The 21,782-nt window shown below is 33.5% G+C and overlaps 1 protein-coding gene across 1 annotated transcript in view; it reads left to right on the forward strand.

Annotated features, from left to right (window-relative positions):
- Positions 1 to 10,970: 10,970 nt before the first annotated feature.
- The window catches only part of LOC145690613 (uncharacterized), a 43,273-nt gene continuing 32,461 nt past the window's right edge, over positions 10,971 to 21,782 (forward strand). Inside the window, exon 1 of the mRNA XM_081765674.1 lies at positions 10,971 to 13,319. Coding sequence (XP_081621800.1) covers positions 11,107 to 13,319 — 2,213 coding nt within the window. The 5' untranslated portion in view covers positions 10,971 to 11,106. The remainder of the gene's footprint in view (positions 13,320 to 21,782) is intronic.

Consider the following 21,782-nt stretch of genomic DNA (forward strand, 5'->3'; position numbering starts at 1 on the left):
CTTGCACATATCCAAAGGATATGTCTGGTCAATAATTCATGATCAGTTGGACATGCACAAGCTTTCCGCGAAATTGGTACCCAAACATCTGAACCCCGATGAAAAAAGCAAACGTGTGACATCTCAGTTGATTTTGCGGAATTTTGCGAACTCTAAGGACGATTTTTTAAAATCTGCTTCCTATCCAGGATGAAAGTTGGTTCCATTACTTTGATTCTAAGACCAAATAGCAATCATGTGAATAGCGCCACTCAGGATTTATAAGGTCAAAGAAATTCAAAGTATAGAGGACCGCAGGCAAAGTGTTTGGCTCCATATTCTGGAATAAGGATGGTGTTTTGTCATCAGGTTATCTTCCAAAGGAACAAACCATAACATCAGAGTATTACTGCTCTCTTCTGGCTAAGTTAAAGGACGTTATTAAAGAAATGCGGCGGAGAAAGTTAAGAAGAGGTATGTTATTTCTGCAGGACAATGCTATCTTTCACAAAGCTGGAAGAGTAGTGGATTTTCTGAAGAGCCTAGTTTCAGTGCATTGACCACCCAATTTACTCCACAGATCTTGCACCATTTGATTTTTGTCTATTCCCTAGACTAAAACAAGTTCTAAAAGAACAGAAATTTAGCAGTGGAAACGAGGTTATAGCAGATAAATTTATTGGAGATTGTCAGTGCGGATTTAGGAAAAATTGATCAACTAGTGACCAGATACTTACCCTTCGTCAAATACTCAAAAGAAATGTAAATACAATACCCTGATATATTATTTATTGATTTCAGAAAGGCCTACTACTCGGATAGTATGGAAACATTGGTCAACATACTGAATTTGGTATAATAATAATAATAATAATAATAATAATAAATAAAGAAGGTAGTTACAATATTTAAGATGTATTTAAATGAACTCCAAAGTAAAGTTCGAGGAAGAAAATACTTGTGTCACGAGCTTTCACGTCAAGAAAGGTCTGAAACAAAGAGATACGTTATCTCCACTATTAGTCAATCTTGTTCTACAATACACTATAAGGAAACTTAAAAGTAGAAAGCAGGGCTTTGAGCTGAATTGTACTCATCAAGCTATGATGTATTTGATAATATAAATCTGATAGAGGATTATATGAGGACAGTGGAAAGAAATGCAAAGATTTGATTAAATGCTTTGCACGAAGATGGGTTTGGAAGTAAATGCAGAGAAAAACTAAATACATGGGATTGCCGTGATCATAATACTGCAAATTATGGATATGTTAAAATCTGGTGGATACTTTCAAATATCTAGGATCAACATTAAGAGACCAAAATCATATTCATAAAGAAATTAAATGTGAATTGAAAGCAGGTAACTCGAGTTAGAGAGTTTGATTAATTTATATTGATCCGAAGTCAATGTGTAACTGTACCACGCATGCGAAACAGCCACGTGTGATCGTCACAAGGCAAGCAACAGTATCTCATTAGACACGCAGTAGAGTAGTGTGGTCGAGTGTAATCTGATGCTGCCGAAACTGAACAGATTCTGGGAGGGGTGGTCCTTTCCGACGCTAAGTTCAGGGTGTCGCGCACCATAGAAATTTATAAAGTATGCGCCACAGGGATTAATGTTTCACGGTCGTTGCAAGAGTAGTGTGCATGCCCTGAAAATGTATCATGAGGCTGAGCGAAAAAGGAATAACAGGAGTTTCTATGAATGTAATATTGTGAATGATCAGTGGAATTTTGTTGTTACCCTTGATGAGACTTGAATTTATCTCACACATTGATAAAGTTTGTCACTACATACAGACTTGTTAACGCCAAGGACCGAAGCACGCTCTTCCGCCAGTGCGCAGTTTCCCAAAAGGCTTTATGATTGTGGCCAGTTTCTCATACAAGGGCAATTGCGTCTCCGAAAGTTGGAGCTAAACGTCAAAATGCTGCATACTACCTGACTCATACCCTAACTAAAATGTGCCATCATGAAATCCCAGCATTGTACAGACAAAACGTGAACTAGGTTGAACTGTACCAAGACAAGGCATCCAACCACACAGCGAAAACATCGCTGGAATTCTATCGCCATATGGAACAGGAAACTGGAATTACGGCAATTCCCTTCTTTGACATCCCGCGATCTGTGACAGGGAAAGCCATGGTGCGGAGTCCTGCACAGCGATCAAACTATTACATAAAATGTCAGGGTGGTAATTCTGCTTAGTCTAGGTTTGTTCAGTGTTTCAACAAGAAAAGTGTATCCGAGAATAATGGTTGTCGAGATTTATGCTGACGAAGCTAACCGTCATCTAAAAGAAAGCATTGTAACCTTGTTTCCTATTCCCGTTATTTTTGTTATTATCACTTCTCTGAAATTGTGATGAACGAGAAATCTAACGTTTCTATGCAATTGAATTTTCTGCATCTAAGATTTCTAGGCCGGAAGCCCCAGTTATTGCTTCCTCTAGCAAATCTGTCAAAATAGCACAAGTTGTTCGTAGCCATGGTATGAATCTAACTGCCATACTTGCCATACTTGTAAGCATGAAACTAAAAGCCAGCATATAAGTCGTCGTCTTACCAACCATTTTCATATCCATAATAATTTTAACGGTCTATAATATATGGATTTAAAATTAACTGGAAGAAAATAAAATTTACGGTATACAGTAGAAATACAATAATAATCAAAATAATAAAATCAGTAGCCATTCTTATGATAGGAAATAACTCGGATTCTACATAGAATAAAACCTAAATTAGAAAATTCATTTAACAAATCTAACAAATGAAGTAAACTAATATTACAGAATTCTTACCAGCTATGGTACCAAAAAATGGGTATCAATCCATGTTCTTTAAAAAAAAATATTTCAACAATACGTTAACACTAAAATATTATACAATAGTATATTCTACACTCAAAATATGAGATATATCGTAACAAAATCACAAAAATTCAATACAAAACACTGAAATATTTATGAATACAATCAATCTTCTGTCCAAAATACGCATTCTTCGAGAAAACTAATACATTTTGATTCATATAGGAGTGATCACCTCTCAATTATATTCCAAGATCATGAGATGATTTTAAACAACAAATTCTGACAACCCTCTACCCAAAACTTTTAAACCAAACTGCAGAATATTACATATAAAAGAGAGAGAAAATATTGATAAACTACTTCACAAAACAGAATCAGAAGGAAAGAAAAATTAATAATGTAAATAATATAATCAATAAAACAGTAAAATTTTTGGAGGAACATCTTATGTTAAAAGGTAGTGGGCTAAATAACTGTCGAAAAAATTCAAAATGTTCTTTCGAACCAAAACTAAAGATGACTATAAATTATAAAGGAAGCTTTAACCACCTGTAATATTGTCCATTGTACCAGAATCTGGGTGGCCCAAAAGTAGGTATACAGCCCTGCAATGATCTAGTATGGGTTTATTTACTTCGGCTGTTCCGAGCTTAAGGTATAAGTAAAAAGACATTAAGAACAAATAATAAAGAAACTAAGTCTATTTAATGGATAACAATAAGAAATTATATAAAATGCAATGAGCTGATCAGCATGGTACTGTGTACCTATTTTTGAGCCACCCTGTATAATTAAAAATAAACTAATCGCTGAGCAAAACAAATCAATTTATTATTATTTTCTGTGATGATTTTGTCCTCTTATTTGATTCAACTATTTACTTTTTACAATAATTACATTTCTTAACAATTTTTGGGTTGCCGTAAACTGTATGTCCTGACTACTAAGTGTTATACATCTGGCACTAGTGCTCCTTCACAGTTATAACATTTTACTTATTTTATAGTTATTCGAATGTGACAGTTTCGGTTACTAACCATTTGACTTTAGTGTTTGATAAAGCTAGTAGATGAGCCAAGATGCGAAACTGTCAGAAGATATTAATTTTAAGATAATAAATTAGTTTGCTTTGCTCAGCGACGAGTTTATTTTAGTTCATAGCTTTAATCAAGTAAATTTTATTCCACAGCAGAAGATTGTCAAAAATGTTTGTGACAAGATCTCTTAACAATCTCCAGAATTATTTGAAACTTCTTTAGAAAGTAAATAAAAAGTACCAGATGAATAAAAATAACGTAGAAAATAATATAGTTTGTAATGAATAAGTTCTGGAGTTTCATCAGCAACGAGTTCCTGTGTATCTTAACTCCCGAAAAGAAGACATATAGTCAAATCAATTCAACTTTAGAATCTCAATTTAATAAAACACGATTTGATGCACAGAATAGTATCAAAAACACCTCAAAAGGCATTAATGGAACTTGTTATTAGTACTAAACAAATATGACAAGAGAGTCTAAAGATACTGTTAACTGTGTTCAACATTTGAGAAATATCAAATCATTCTTTATGTATAAAAGAATTGAAGCATTTATGATTAAAAGTCGCAGATCAACAGCCAAATCAACTATATCACTATGTTTATTATACATCACAAATTGTATTAAACAGTAACAGCACGTGCACGAGGTCTAAATACCCTTAAAGAATTAAACATGATCAAATAAGTAAATTGTTATAACTGTGAAGGAACACTGACGCCAGATGTATAACACTTAGTAGGCAGTATAAAAATTCACAGCAACACAAAAATTGTTTAAAAAATATAATAATTGTAAAAGTATATAGTTGAATCAAGCCCGTATTTAGGTAAGTGCTCGAGCACAAGGCGGCAAAATTTTGGAACTCTTTTTAAGGTCCACAATAAAGTAATATTTGAAATTAGCAACCCACAGTCCCCCGCAGGCAGAAGTAAATATGTTAATGTATTTAATTCACTCTAATAGTAGTAATTATTAATAAGCTACCTTATCTGATTATTTTTAAAGATCATCTCCCACCCCCAACTCAAGGGGCGAGGATGAACTTCAACATCATAAAAACTGATAACGTTAAATTCAGCGACCTCGAAAACTATGAATTCAACAAAAATATATATGTCCTTTTCGATTACTTTTAAAATCTCGCCCCCTCCCTGGGGAGTGGAGTATGATCTTGAAGTTCAATTAGATTAAAACTATCACTATTCATCTCAGCGACCCCAAAAACTATGAATTCAGCTCTAATATTGGTTGTTTTCGGGAGGGGGTGGCAAATTTTGTGCGGAGGGCGGAAAATTATTTAGAGCACAGGGGCGCACAATATATAAATACGGGCCTGAGTTGAATCAAATAAGAAGGTAAAACCCGGTACTTAATTGGCTGTCATCTTGTGTACTCCACAAACTTGATCTATCAATCATTCCAACATAATGGGAAAAATCTCATTGTACTTATGCTAAAGGTTATATATATATATATATATATAAGAAAGAAAAGAAAAGAAAACAAGACACCACTAGCTTTACTTCCTTATTCTTGCAAATCTTCGAAATTTTAATGTTGAATAGATTGATATGATTTCAAGGAAACAATAAAACATTTCTTACAAATAGTACAGAATTTAGGAATGTGAATTCTACTTATAATGCTCTTGGATAATTATATTAGACATTTAACAAACATTTGAAACAAAAGTTTCTCGTGGTAGATAGTTTGGGTATCGAACAATCATATGACTTAATAATTTTACATATTCTACTCAAACACATGCAAGACATTAAAATTCCATCGAAATTCATAAGAATAGTGCATAATGTACTGATAGACAAGTTTATGTTTATTAAAATAAAACTTACAACACATCTAGATTAACTTCAATTGTTTTGCGACAAGGAAGTAAACTTAGTTCAAGTTTATTTAATATGTATATTTATTAAGCGTAGTAGAACTGTAGATCAAAATATGAGTATATGTATCTATGCGGACGATATAATTATTTTTGAAACTATGGATAATCTTCATAAAGGAAAAAAGTAAATCATGAAAAGAATTTTAGACTGAATGACACGTATATTAGAAAGTAAGTAGAACAAAATAAAATTCACTATTTTTATTTCCAAAATAAAAAAAAATCTCTTCCAATGGCAACATATTAATTAATGCTAATAATTTAAAGCAATGAATTAAACGTGGACTCAAAGATAAATTGAAACACCATTTAAACTATTTATTGGGTGAAGCACCCAAACATACTTGAAAGTCTCAGTGCTGGAATATAAGAGAGCTGCCTAGTAACACTAAATAAAATTATAATACAACACATCAATGCCAAAATTCATTAAAGAAATATATTTTATGCAGAGAAAACTTACTTTGATAATAAGATTAGTAAAATACAGTATAACACACTCAAAATAGTTTTATTGCAACCACCATTTTGTTCGAAAATTTTGATATTAGAAGAAACAGATAATATACAAAATTCTAATAAAACTTCTTACTTTAGCGGATAACTTCTTATTGGCCAGAATGATTAAAACAAAAAATCATGCAATCAAAAAACTTAAGTCAATACTAATAAAAAAAAAAAAGTTCCATACCAAATTTATGTACCATAGTTACGACTAGTAAAAGTATGCAAGAAAGTTTAAGAATATAAAAATAAAATTTCAAATTTTCCTACATTTTCTGCTTATGCAACTCAATATGCTACAAATCTAATTGTATAGAGCCTATGGTACGAAAATATGATCAAATACATAGAAGTAAAGAGTTGAAAAATATGTAGAAACTTATTTGGAACTTTCGCATTGTTAAATCATCTCAAAATTTCACCTTAATATTTACGGATCTATCAAAAGCCAAATAGCAGCGTAAATACAACAAATCATGAAATTGAAAAGAAAACTGTAAAAGCTTCTAAAATTTATGACAGTTTTTGAAGAAAAAGCATTTGATTGTTGGTGTTTGATTTTAGGCAAATACGCTTATCTATCTATCTATCTATCTATCTATCTATATATATATATATATACATACATATATATATATATATATATATATATATATATATATATATATATATATATATATATATATATATATATAAGAATGTTCTACTGTATAGATTAATCTTCAATGTGGCACTAATACCAATTAAGCAATATCAAATTAAAAAGAAAGACATATTTATGTTTGTGTGACGAAGGATAGATCACATTCTTTTAATTGGGTACTCTGCATAAAAGATAGAGAGAAATTAACGGATAAAATGTATAAAAAATCAAGATATGGCTCGTTTAAAGTAATGTTCTGCAACAAATAATTGAAAGTTGTCAAAAGATAAAACAAAGAACACAGTTAAATAGAATATATATATATATATATATAAAATGCAGACTTCTCTATAGCATAAGATAAAAAACACTGACATTTTTGTACGATATAACCATTAATAACATGAAATTGTTTTACAGAATCGGCAATTACAATTAATGCATAATGTTTGCAATTCAAATGGTACTATATATCACCCTCATATTAAGACTGTTGTAACTCATAATAGGTTTTAAATTTATCATTTTTACGTTTCAATTCTGCATGTTAAGCGAAACCTTATATTATCACATTTGTTTTTTAGTGTTGCTACTGATGACCACATAATATTACAAACATCCAAATTTTGGAAGACTAACACACTAACACAGTGTTGCCACAATCCTAGCTCTGGAGTGGGCTGAAAAATAGTACCAAATTGAAAGAAAAAGGGCTGAATTCATTATTTTATACCAGTGTTAACATGGCTGTATAACACGAAACTAAAAGAGGTAAAGTTCTAGACAACTCCCCCCCCCCCTCTTCCAAGAGTTCAAATCGAGAAAGTGCTCTTTTCAAAAGTTTTTTTTTTTTTTTTTTTTTAATCCAAATAGGAGGATGCCGAACAACCGTGGAAGTAGATGAAACTTTTCTCGCGCGTAGCAAGTATAACAGAGGCCGCAAATTAAAAGGGAAAACAGTTATCATTTTAGATATGAATTGTAAGGAAACCAAACGCGCCTGTGTTTCAAAGTGACCAATAAACCAAAACAGTATATTTTGGTTCTTCTTCTTCTTCTTCTTCATTTTTAAGATTTCAAGCTAAATTTCCACCACACTGCTTTCTCGTCTTCTTCACGCGAGGCGTGGATGCGCCCATCTAGCGTCATTTGTTTCCCGGTATAGTTCGAATTACGAATTTTCCACACAAAGTTCGTATTATGCGGTGCAACGTCATAGCAGTTTTTAAGAATCCAACACACAGTATGAGTAACCTGAGATGTAGGAAAAGTCTTACTGACACTTGAAAATGTGACAAATATTTGTTAAATGGTGCTGAATGGGTAGAATTGTACCTACTTTTTCACAAAAGGGGCTGAAAATGCCAGCGTGCTACCAACAGGCCGATGAATGACAAAAAGATCCATATCAGAATCCATATCAGATCAAAGTACTCTCTGAGGCTGAATTTAATACAATTGTACCAAGTATGGCAACACTTCACTAACTATATAACTCAAAAGGATGAGACAATGCACATTCAAAGTACCTTAGTGTTAGATACTATAATCATGATCACGATGTATTTCGAATAAGTGGGAACGGAGTAACAAGAAGTTGAAAGTTTGACTTTTTGGAAGGCTTCATTTTGGGAAAAATGTTTATATACCTATCATATCTAATTACTTATATGGTTTCCGATAGACGAACAAATCATTTTGTCGTTAACAGTAATTTGATGTATCAAGTCGTTTTGGAGATATGATAAACATTGATAAGGTTTGCAACATGCTTGAAACGATTGTTATTTCCCTTTGCTTTTTTTTACATTACAACAATAACTTTTAATAGTTGTAATTACAAGTTCTCCGAATTACATAATTTTAAGCAGTGTTGCAAACTTTACTAATGTTTACCATATCTCTGGAACGATTTGAGATATCAAATTGGTGCAAACGACAAAATGATTTGTTCATCTATTAGAAGCCATGTAGGTACTTCGACATGACACTTAACTGTTTTTTTTTTTTTTTCGAAATAAAACTTCTCAAAAGTAACATTTTCAACCCTTTGTAACTTCGTCCCCATTTATTCCAAACACAATCTAACACTAAAATTCTTTGAATGTGCATTGTTCCATGCGTCTCAGTTGTGTTGTTAGTGTTGTAGAGGTTTCCAAAATTTTAGTGTTTGTAATACTGCAGTATTCTTAGTTTGCAGTACTAAATTATAAACGTGGTATTATTAATTTTCATTTAAGATGTAGATTTAAAATACAATACAATAATCTGACATAGTGCTATTTGAGAAAATTTGTTGAGTAGGGAACACTGTTCACCAGTAGGTATTGAAGAGTATATCAAACGATTTCCTTTTATGATATTTGCTGTGAAAATTTTTTTGATCTATTAGTTTAGAACTTACAAGATTGTCTCAAGATTTTTTATACAATATATTTTTCGACTTCTGAGTTTTGTTTGAATTTCACCTTCTAAAATAGTTCCATATCAGATCAAAGTACTCTATGAGGAAAATGAGCTTAATTGAATAGTATTAAATGGTGTTCGAAGCGACCTCAAGTTTTAAATGCATTTTTAGTATACAATATGAAGCACAGTTATCTTGTAAATTTGAATAGGCAATGAAGCCAATAACTATTAGGTGATTTAAGATAAGTTTAAGATAACATCAGATGTGTTTTTTCGGTGAAAAGATAACCCGAAAGAATATGTCATACGACCCCATTCGTATTAAAAATTTTGAACTTGAATTCAAGATGGTGGACTTCAAATTGGCCACCAAGATGATAATATACAGTAGTAGTTGCGGTTCTATCTCCATTACCACTATCCAAAATATAGTGTCATTACTTCTAGGCGTTGCAGACATACAATACATCTTTACCTTACATTGCATACTGTAAATGCATTAAGAACTTAAGGTCACTTGGGCAGCACTCGTATTTTACGGGATGAGACTTTAAAAAAACAACCTCGGAAGTCGAAAAATAAAGACTAACTTTATACATGTGGGATGAAAATGAGTGACAGAAATACAAAAGCCATGGTGATTGAAACGAAGTGGTCGATTTCAAATTTAGAAGTAGAAGGGGGGGGGGGATAGAACAGGTAACAAGTTTTCGATACCTGAGTAGTATTATTAGTGAAGTGCGAACGTGAAATGAAAGCAAGGATATGAATGGCGGAGAAATCGTTTAGGAGGAAGAAACACTGATGGCAAATTAAATACTATTTTGCGGAACCTTGAATAAAGAGTTGAGGAAAATACTCCTGAAATGCTTCGTGTAGAATATTGTACTTTTTATGGAGCAGAAACACGGACATTACACAAAAGTGCCGAAAAATGACTGGAAGCTTTTGAAGAATGGGTGTGGAGAAGAATGGAGAGAATTAGCTGGGTTGAGCGGAAAACAAATGAAAGGGTGTTAGAAATGGTGGAGGGAAATAACAATTTTTGATATTGTTGAAAAAGGAAGAGAAACTGGCTGAGACATTGGCTAAGAAGGAGCTGTATCATGGGGGACGTGGTATGGTAGCAGGAAAGAGGGAGGGGTCGAAGCAGGCTACAATTGATGGACAATATCAAAACAGAAAAATCGTACGCGAAGACGAAGAGGTTAACTGAAGACTATGGAACATAGAATGTTTTCAGTTGCTGCAAGTGACCTGCCAATAAAGAATACATATGATGATGATGATGATACACATTCAAATACTGTTACAATTCCCCAATACAGAAAATATAATCAAGTTTCTTTAAGTACAAAGTTTTTCTCGGTTACCTCTAAAACTGGCATTTTAGAGTTATAGCAGGCAGTCTTATTGTAGGAGTGTGATATATCGAATGAAAATCCAATAGGAAATTAAATACAATTTTCAACCTTAACACAAAAATATGACAGGAACACTATTGAATGGATTTAAAGTGATTTCATTGGAGAAAAGGATTAATGCAATATAGGAAAGACCTGAAAAATAGAAAAGAGCAACCAAACATAGGATATAGGCGACAAGGACAAAATCCGCATCTGATATTGTCATCTATGAAAGATGTGCTGAAAAAGAAAGAAGTTTCTTGCTTCAGCAAATCAATTTACAATTCTATGAGCAATCGCACGAATATTTTCTTAAAACATCAGTGTTTATTGTACATAGATAAAGAGATTACTTATTTAAGTGTTTAATTTTAAGGAACAGTTTCTAAACATGAGTTCCATAATATGCACAGATGATACACCAGTATTTGGCTCAAAAATTAAGGAATTGATATATAAATTTGAACATATGAATGGAACTAACGCATCTCAAGATAAGATTGGACCTAAAACTTCTTCAGGAACTGAAGGGAAGTCTAGACCAAATTTCTCTAAAGCGTATGTAGAATCGACAAGTGAACATAAATTAGATTTACTTAGAAAATATAGCAAAACCGATAATTCTTCTACAAAAATTGGAACACGTGAGAATAGAGCAAACGTATCAACATTTGGTGATGCATGCAATCGTGGCAATAAGAATATATTCAAAACTCAAGACTTCTCTCAAATTGATAGAATAAAAGTAAATCAGGAATTTAATGAAAAAAACGTAATTAAATCACAAAATAGACAACTATTGTCACATAGGCACATTAAGTGTTTTAATGGTGACGATACAAGTAAGCTAGATAGTTTGTGTGTAAAATCTTTAACTAAAAATGTATCACATTTGATTAACAGGGAAAATAAGGCAAAGAAACCATTGGAAATAAAACAGGTTCATTATGTTGATAGAGAAGATATTTCACTTAAAGTACATTGTAAAAGTGAAGATAATGATGATAACGGAATAGGAAAAGTTGTCTTTCGTGAGAATAGTTTGGTTAGTATTTCAAAACATCAGGAATCAAAGAGTAGTGTTTGTAATTCCGTTACTAAGAACAAAGTAAACGAGAGCTTTCCGAAAGCTAAAGTAACAAAACCTGACAAGAACAATTTTACTCCATTGAACCATGCAGAGGGAAGCAGTTCTGCTAGAAAGGAGGTAACAATAAGGTCGAATGATATCAAATCTACTTCACGTGTGGAATGTTCAAATTCAATTGAGCCATCGACACCATTAATAGTTTCCAAATGTAGTGACAATTCTGGTTCCAGAGAGGAATCTTGTTTTCAGACATTTAGACACACAAAGATAGGAAAGGTTGTAAAGAATAACTTTGGTAGTGGATCAGTGGATAGAAGAGACAACGATAAAAAGGAGGATCATTGTAAATTGCTGCAACCTTCTAACAAAAACACCGAAAAATCAATTAAATTTCTATATAAGAATTCAAGGGAACATTGTGATGTTAAGCTAGGTTCACGTTGCAGTGAAAGCTTAAATGATATTGATTCCATTAGAAATCTAAACATAGACAAACTTCAGTCATCACTTATTGAATCTTGTGGACAGCGAATTCTTCCTACAGATAGAAATAACCAAGCTTCAGGAAAGGAAAACAATGTTTCTGTTAGAAAAATGGACAAATGTAAGAACTCTAAACAGACAGCAAGTTCAATCATAAACAGAGCTCGATATGAAGGCAAAAGCTCTGAAAATCTATGCTCAGTTGAGAAAAAGTCGAAAAGAAATTTAACGAAGGCATTTGACTTTGTTCGTGGGTCAGCGAAACAGAAAAATAATAACGTTTTAAAGCATCATTTAGCAGGCGATGGGTTCTCTGTGCAGCGGAGTCAAACAGAAGTAAATGAAGGTTATCGAAATGGCACTGGAGATTTTATTCCTGCACTTACTAGTTCTAAAATGGAATCATCTTCAGCTTCTCAAATTGAGAAGCCAAAAATAGTTGCTGCTACTAAAAAGCCAGGTACTACTGAAAATGATGAGAGTAATTCTCTAGGATGTGGAGTACGTCATGTAATAGACTCACTGGAAGCTAAGAGTAGTGTTGCTTTACATCGGTGCGCCTCACAAATAAATATAAGGAAGCCAGTACTTGCAAGAGCACGTAAGAAATACAACGAATACTTGCCATTAGCAACAGAACCAGAATACATCAGCGGAAAGGATTCCTTACTATTTTTCCTGAAGCATGGAAACAGCGAGGAAGCAATCGTGCGCCCTCAATCGTCTCAAAGTGAAGATAGAATAAACAGTCACGCTGTTGAGGAAGCGAATTTTAAATTATTTCCCATAAACATTACAAGTGAACCAAATCTAAGGAGTAGCACATGGGTTACAGATGACATATATTGGAACACTGAAAAAATTAATTTGTTTATAGAGGAGTCTGTTCTAATGCGTTCTGTGCACAAGGATTGGCCTTTTTGCATAGAAACTGTAGATCACCTTGAGGTTCACATTGTTCCATATTTATTACCATTATTATCATCGTGGTGCAGTCGAAAGAATATGAAAATGGAGAGTACAACTAGGTGGTAAGTGGTACATTTCTTTACTGCATTTTAGTAATTGTGCATGTATAACTAGTTTTCCAAATCGAAAGTATAGGAAAAGTTGCTAGGATTTTGGTTATGTATACCAATAGTAACAAGGAGTTGGATTTTTTTCCTTGTTTCCTTTCATCCAAGGATTTATATATCCGTATAGCAGGGATGCTACTCCACTCAAGTTCTCATGACATATGTAACTTTCAGATTTTTCATTGGTTCTGATTGCCAACCTCCCCCTCTCCTGCCCTACACATACTCTCCCGATTATGGTACGGCTTCGAATAGAGTAGTGTTCACGATTATTCGGTTACTAACTGCTTTAAATGTTACATTTGCCCCTTATAAAATTTCAATGACACACTTTTGTATTGAGACCTCTCCTTGCTTCCTTTAGTCCCTACGTATAGTGGAACACGCTATTGCTTAAGGAATACGAACGCTCCAAATCTCGAACTTGGAGTTCGAACAAAAAGTTCGATAAAATTTTGTCGCGGAAACTAAACACTTCTTTGAAATCAATCAATCAATATCTATATCTATCTATCTATCTATCTATCTATCTATCTATAGATAGATAGATAGATAGATATACAGGCTGTCCTATTAATCCGTACAAAAAATTAAGGGTAGATAGCTGATGTCAAACAAAGCAAAAACGTCCTCTTCAACTTTGGCCAAAATAAAACTGGAAAAAGGGGGGGCCGTTGCCACAGCAACCACTGTTGCCATAACAACGAATCCTGTCACTGCTTGTCAATCTAAAACTGTTTGAAGAAAAGAATAAGTCGTAAGTGGGAACCCTTCACCCCTGGTGGGGATGTTCATGAAGCTATCAGCTTATGTCTAATTACGTTGGAATATATTAGCCGTTTCTTAATTTTGAACATACTAGATTCGATCGAAACGAGAAAACTTTTTATCGGACTTCTAAAGAAAATAAAATCAAATAAATACATGACCGTGTTTATTACATATAGAATTCCCAGTCACGACCCCCCTTTCAGTTTTATTAAAAATAGAAGAAGAAGATGAAGAAAGGAAGAGGAAGATAGAAGAGGAAATAGGTAAAGTAAGAAGGTGATAAAGAGGAAACTGTTACTGGATATTTTGAGGAATATGGTAAAGGAAAGTGAATAATTATCTAATGGTGATCATTTCCAATAGCTATTGGGTAAATGTCTGGTATCAGGGTGATCAAAGGTAGACACATGTTAACCCATACATCCCCGATCTAGATCCATTTGACCCCAACTACCGAATTATCTCAATCTAGCTCGGAGATAGATGAGAAAGTTTAGTTTTACCGTTTATTTAATATTTCCAGAAGTTTTAGACTAATATTCAATATTTGAAAAATGAACGACGCAGTTGATGGCATGTTAGAAACGACCACAGTAAGAAAAAAAAAAAATCAGAGTATCACATATGTGTCGAAAATTTTGACTTTCACAGTTCTCTCATGATGATCATTCGTTCAGGCTACTTCAGTCCTTTTTTACTTCCTTCATAGAGCCAACTTAAGTTAGTATTAACATTCAATGAGTTCAATTGATAACTACCAATAATTATAATAAATTACACATGTATGACAAGATAATTGGTGCACTTAATACTAAACCTACATTTCACTCACACACACATTCATACAGGACAATGTATACTTCGGGTTGTATTTGGTTGAATTAAACTAACCTAACTACATTGCTATAGACATTTATTACATTTCAATAGAAGAAGATTTAGTTTAACATAACAAAAAATTTAATACATGAAAAGAATGTTTCATAAACATGCACAGAAATTCGCTACTTGCAACAAGATCAAATAACACATTTCCCTTTTTATATATATATTAAAAGTTGAATTACATGAAAAAGAATTAAACCAAAGACGAAACAAGAAAAAAGAAGAAAAAAAGAAACTTCAAGGGTCAAGATATATTTAAAATTCAGTGCAATGAATACATATCGTTGCAGGCAGAAGAGAAAAAATAATTGGTTAATCATTCAAAAAAAAAAAACTTTAGTAATATTTTATTGAGTCTTTGTCTCAATAGGAGACATATCGACAGTTTTATGAGTCTTTGTTTTTACGTCGATAATAGCTCCTTTTTTTTTTTTCTTAACTCTCTTTACGCACTGTGGTTTGTGTCCATGAGAGTATTCAATTGGTTTTGTTTTAACTATAGACAACTAATTGCTTCATATCACATATACGTTTATATTTTTTATTTTGTCACTCGACACACTTGATCTAAAATTTCAAAGTTTGTTAATATTAGAGAAAAAATTATCAAATCCAGTCACAGATATTGGGAACATATTTCCATATTCCGGTATTCATATTAACTTATTAAACAGATTTCAGTTCGTTGAATTTAAGATCACTAATTTTTTTCCTAATATAGATCTTATAGTCAAAAGATTCTAAATATTGAATAGTTTGGTTTCCGATCGTAGGGGAAGGATTTGTTTCATGGTTCACTAATGGAAAGATTCGTTGGAGGGGCACACTGTTTCGTAGGTTGCTAGTTTCACTCGCAAAGTAAATTTGAGTAAGGATTAGGGTTATTCTTATTTATCTTACGACCCGCTACTTGTTTTATTCACATGCAGTAGTTAACATTATATTCCACTTTAATAGTTACAAAAATTAATAACAACTCAACAAAAGGTAATTTATGACAATTTACGCGGGAATACTATATATCACAAATAGTTAGTTAATACCGGGTGTCTAAAATCTATGGCAACCTAACAAGACCAGGGTAAATATCGAGCCCATTACATACATACTCGTATATATATATATGTATTCATATTAATCAATACAATAAATTTCACTTTAATATCTATCTTAATATTTCATCGACGTTTAAATTCTACATCACCGTTCATATTCGACAAGTATTCATATTTTATAAATATTTATATTTATTTGGCTCAAAGACAAAACAAAAACCCTGACTATCAACATTCACCTTTTTCCTTCATAAGGTTGCAACATTGTATTTCATATGAATAAACCCGATAATCAATAATCATTTTCAGTTTACTAAAGATCCGCGTATATATACAAAAAACAAAATAGCTGGTGTTATTTAATGAGTTGACATAAGAGGTGGAAAATGCAACAAATAGAGCAGGCACGTAACTTTTAACACTATGTAAATACATATATAGATGTATATACAGGAAAAAAAATCAATGTTATTCGAAACTAGTGGGCCCAAACTATTAATACATACACACTATATGACCAATCAATAGAAATAAAAACCAGAAATCAGTAATCAATTGATATAAGTTGTATGATCAATGAATAACGAAGGTTTCTAGGAATCCGAAAGCATAGTGTACCTTCTCGTCAATTTCTCCCGTGGTGGATTAAATATCGCGAAAATGGTCCTGAGTTGTGCTGCAATACCTCCACGAATTGCATCCCTCGATGTCTCAGTTAGTACATACGATCGAAATAAGTGAAATGAATATTGTATGTTTTATGAGTTTCAGAAACCGGGGGGGGGGAAGGTTGAAATTTAAAAAAAAAAAATCTCGAAGTAATGAAGACAGAGAGAGATAGAGAAGAAGGAAGACGAAGAATAGTGGCGCCAAAGACTTAAGTGGGAAATAACTAACGCTACAAAGACAAAAGTCGAATTTCTATCTCAACAAATCCATAGCCAAAATATTCTTAACATGCCAAAAGGGTGGTCTACTCAAATACGTAGACTCAAGGAACGCCCTGCTGCCAAGGATGCAAGTTCTGTGTCCATCAGATCCCAATCCCACAAGAATTTGGTTGTAAGATTGAAATCCGATCCCCGTATCCGGCCCAAACCAGCAGGTTCCCGGAAATCGTCCGGAAGGTTAGAGAAGGCGCTAATTTAGAATTTCAAGAAAAGAAAAAAAAATCATCCGACCTCTTGGAAACTAGAAGATTCCAGAATAGGGATGAAATTAGAGTAATAGCTAAGGTATCCCTAATTAGTAATTCGCCAAAAATAAAAAAAATTAAATAAATAAACTGAATTTTGGATCGGTGATTTCAATTACCGAAACATCACCGATGGCTACCCAGCGCAGACATGCCACCGTCTGGGACGTCGTTAATTTCCCTCATCTAATTAAACTAAGAAAAGACATGAAAAATACTTAAGGGGACTAGGGGTCGACGTCCGGGTACGCTATCTCATAAATATTAATTTAGTAGCAGTTGATTTAATCGGATAGTCCGAACTGAGTTATATGAACACTGCACAATAACTAAATAAGGTAAGCAAAAAAAAAAATCTCGGAGAGGCAATGAATGCTAAAGGTACAAATGACCGAAACCTGTACTTTTCGATGATCACAGGATATAGCAGTTGGTTTTCTTAATTATCATTTCTGTCAACCTTTAGAAGTAATTCCCACATGATGCTACTCTATCTATTGAAAGGCTTAAGATCTGGGGCTGTTGTTAGGAGGTACATAAATGCAAAGTAACACACAATTCCCAACTATAATTTACTATCCAAGTAGCAAACTCGGTTGGATGAATGCACTGGTGTGGAAGTCAAAACGCGAGAGATTTTTTTTTTCTTTCTTTCTTCGTAAACATATTCATATTTTCACTATATAAAATTCACTAGGCCTATCCATTTAAATATAGGGGTCATCATCTCATTCGTATTATATATCATATTATTAACATATCATTACATTCATTCATTATCTACTAATTTTCGCACGAAGTAATATTTTATAAACACCCTATTTCGTACATTTTACACGCAGGCCATACACATATTTACGTTACGCAGTAATAAATATATATATATATAACTATCACAATCTATCACGCTCAAACCACCACACGATCACATTCATCGAACCACGTACTCTTTATTTCGAAGCACCCAAATTGTATTTACCTTGCAGGTTTAAAAAAAAAAAATCATACATGTATTTACGGAAAGTTAAATTGTCAACGATTAATCTATTTCTGATTTGTTGATAAAACTGAAGCAACAATGGAATTTTCTACAGCCACGGGAAAAGAGAATTTAATCCTACATTTTTAAACAAACAGTAACAGCATATGGGTTTTACTTCTATTAAGAAAATAGGTGTTCTTTATTTCAGCGGATTATTCATTTTCTATTGGACCTAGCAAACTGAAATTTTCAGTACAGTAAGATCTCATGCTATCTTATAGGAAGGTATACTCATCCGAACCGAAAACCATGTCCACGGGAAGTAATTTGAGAATAAATGGCCAAAATCAAACAATCTAGATCACTAAGTTATGCGATGTCGTAATGTCAACAAACAATTGAGTACCGAAACCGGACGCTGTGGCGCTGTAGTGGAGGCATAATTTACCGTGTACTGAAATATATACTTGTACTCATTAATCGGAAATTTAATATTTACTCTGGTTTATTTATGTTAGAAAAATGGTACTAAATTAAAGCATATTTATACACTGTCCAAATCGAAAATTCACACACTCACACAAAACTACTAACTTCATACACCACGGTTAGTACTATACATAAAGACAACTAACTAAACTAAACATGCACCATTTAGTTACATGCATGTTGACGAAAATAACCTAACACATTAGATTTAAAATACATTACTCCCTCGTCGATATATACAGTCGGCTCTATTTAAGTTAAAGGGGGTCAAAAATGAGAAAAGTAACACTAGGTCCAATTGACCTGACCAATTGTTTACATAATGATTGCCAAAAATTGATGCCCGGGGGGCACCTTAACGAGGTTTATGGAGGGACCCTTCCCCTGAAAGGGGAAAAGGCCCTAAAACGAACAATAACTAACCCATTCCCCCGCTAGAACTGGTTCAATTTGGAAAAGGGGATAGGAGCCCTTTTAAGCTACCTTAAGCTGCCATTATGATTATTCACTTTACAACCATCAAACCTACGTACATGCGATTACTGAATAAATAATAGAAAGTCACATTTACTTAATACACGAACAACATGCACCAAACAGGTCGTAATTTCCCTAATCCCTACTTGAGTTTGAAAAGATAAAAAAAAAATCACTTTCCTATACTGTCTATCCTATCTGGGCAGCAAACATGGCTTCCTGCAAACCGAAATCCTGAATCAGATATTTTCCCCTGATTTTACAGTTCTTTCAACAAAAATATGGATTTCCTGGCTTCTGATTGATCACACGACGTTTATCTATGCAAATAAGTTAATGTTACCTGGATTTTCCTTAACATGTCAGCTTCTTCCCATCAAAATGTGTCAATCAACGTCACAAGCTACGCCTCTCATAGCGTCTTCGATTATTCTGATAATATTGCGCCGAAAAAGCCAGAGGTAGGAGAATTCCTCCAATCAGAACGAAAACGTTAGCCGCGGAAATTACAAAGCAAATAGAAATTTGGCAAATCCAGATATAACCGGATCTGAAAGCTACTATGGACTAGTGAGAGGGGGTGAGGGAAAGATTAGGTACCTGGCCAAAATCTACATTGGTCTGAAATTAAGGAAATTTATATCCAATAACGGAACTATGTTTCGGTATGACGTCAGAATGGTAAACCTTGTAACTATTCAAGTTATATATCCGAAAATGGGATTTACACTTAATCAAAATATAAATAAATATATTATACAGTGGGAATATGGTTACTAACGAAACCTTTGGGTTCATTATATTTAATTCGAAGTAGAGAGAGTAAATAAATTGTGTAACTAAACCGAAATTGAATTAAAAAAAAAATTACTAGGTACAGGGTGCGTAAAAAAAATTGCCATTACTTTCAACTGTAATGGTATATTACAGTTTTCCCCGGCCCATTAACAAAATTTTGTTAGAATAACAAAATTTTGCTAATTGGGAATACTAACTAATGATGCTTGTTAAATTAACACACTCATTCATCCCATTCACACGTTACCAGTCACTCTAGGACAGTGTATTATATCTACTTGGGGTATTGCGCAAGTAATTCACTACGTTTCTCTTCTGTACAATTGAAAATCTTTAAATTTCGAAAATTGTGAGTTCCGATACTTTCACCTTTGAGATTATACAAAACAGCGCAGTTTTTTAATAATTTTTTCACGATAAACGGGCCAGTGAAAATTTTCATCCATTTGGCGGATTCCTGCTTTATTATTGACGATAAGTTGTGTAATTTCAGCATTACTAGTTGACCTTCCTCCAGAGTAACAGAATGTGTTGACCGTTTACTAGAATTTCGTGAATTTATATCTATCTCCGTAAATTTAAACCTATTTTCAACGGAATCTAATTGTTTTGGCCATGGGAACACCTTCCGGTAGTTGTCAACAGCAGAGTAACTCAGAAAGCGTTCCGCCGGCGTGCAACCAATACTTGAGCAATAAGAATTATTAAGAAGGTCCTGTATTTTTACAAGATATCTATACCAGGTGGTTTGATCTTCATTACACCATAACCGAACTAACCTATTGAGCTCTTTATGGCTGCGCTCTGTTATGCTGTTACCCTGAGGAGAATAGCTAGCTGTTTTCTTGTGTTTAATTTTATACTTAGCACAGAAATCCTGCCACAGTTTGGACTGGAACTGTGGGCCCCTGTCGCTTAAGAATTCTTGAGGATATGGTAAAAGGTGAAAATATCTTCTCTCTAGTACCGTTATTATTTCTTTGGTATGAGCTTTTCTGAGCGGAAGAAAAGTAACAAAACGAGAGTAAATATCTATTAATGATAAAATATAATAGTATCCCTGGCTAGGTGGTAATTTCCCAATAAGGTCCACCCCCAGAGTCTCATGGGGTACATTTGCTCTTATGTGATATTCTTGCTGAGCTATGGTTCGGTTTGCGAACTTTGTTTCCGCACATTGGATACAGTTTCGGATGAAATTTTTTATGGTAGCTTTTTGATTTTTCCAATAAAAGATTGCGCGACAAAAGCGATAACATTTTTGAACTCCAAAATGACCTGTGGAGTGAACAATACTGATAATTTGGTGAATACAAGCCTGAGGTATTACTAAAAGCCATTTTTGAACTCGCAACGGTTTTATGTACATTAACCCACAATGCATTGCGATTCTACTCTGATTACCACTATTTTCATATCGCTTTAAGAACGTTTGACATAATTCATCAGTTTCCTGATTTTTCTTGATATGATGTAAATCAATGTCAGCATATTGTGTTTTCGTTAGGAAATGCACATAATGGGTTTCGGGTTCAAGCAATACCTCGGGCGGATACCTACTAAGTGTATCGGCGATAAAGTTCTCGCGGCCTGGACAGTGCTGAAATGTTAAGTCAAATTTTTGTAATTTAAGTAAGATCCTGGTGGTTCTTGGTTCAAGGTTCTTCTGAGTGAAAGCATGAGTAACTGCTGCATTGTCGGTATGAACATACGTGATACGACCCATAATATATTGTTCAAAGTGCTCACATAGGAACAGAACGGAC

This window comes from Thermobia domestica, chromosome 7, assembly GCF_964235325.1.
Source record: "Thermobia domestica chromosome 7, izTheDome1.hap1.1, whole genome shotgun sequence".
Taxonomy (NCBI): Eukaryota; Metazoa; Arthropoda; class Insecta; order Zygentoma; family Lepismatidae; genus Thermobia; species Thermobia domestica.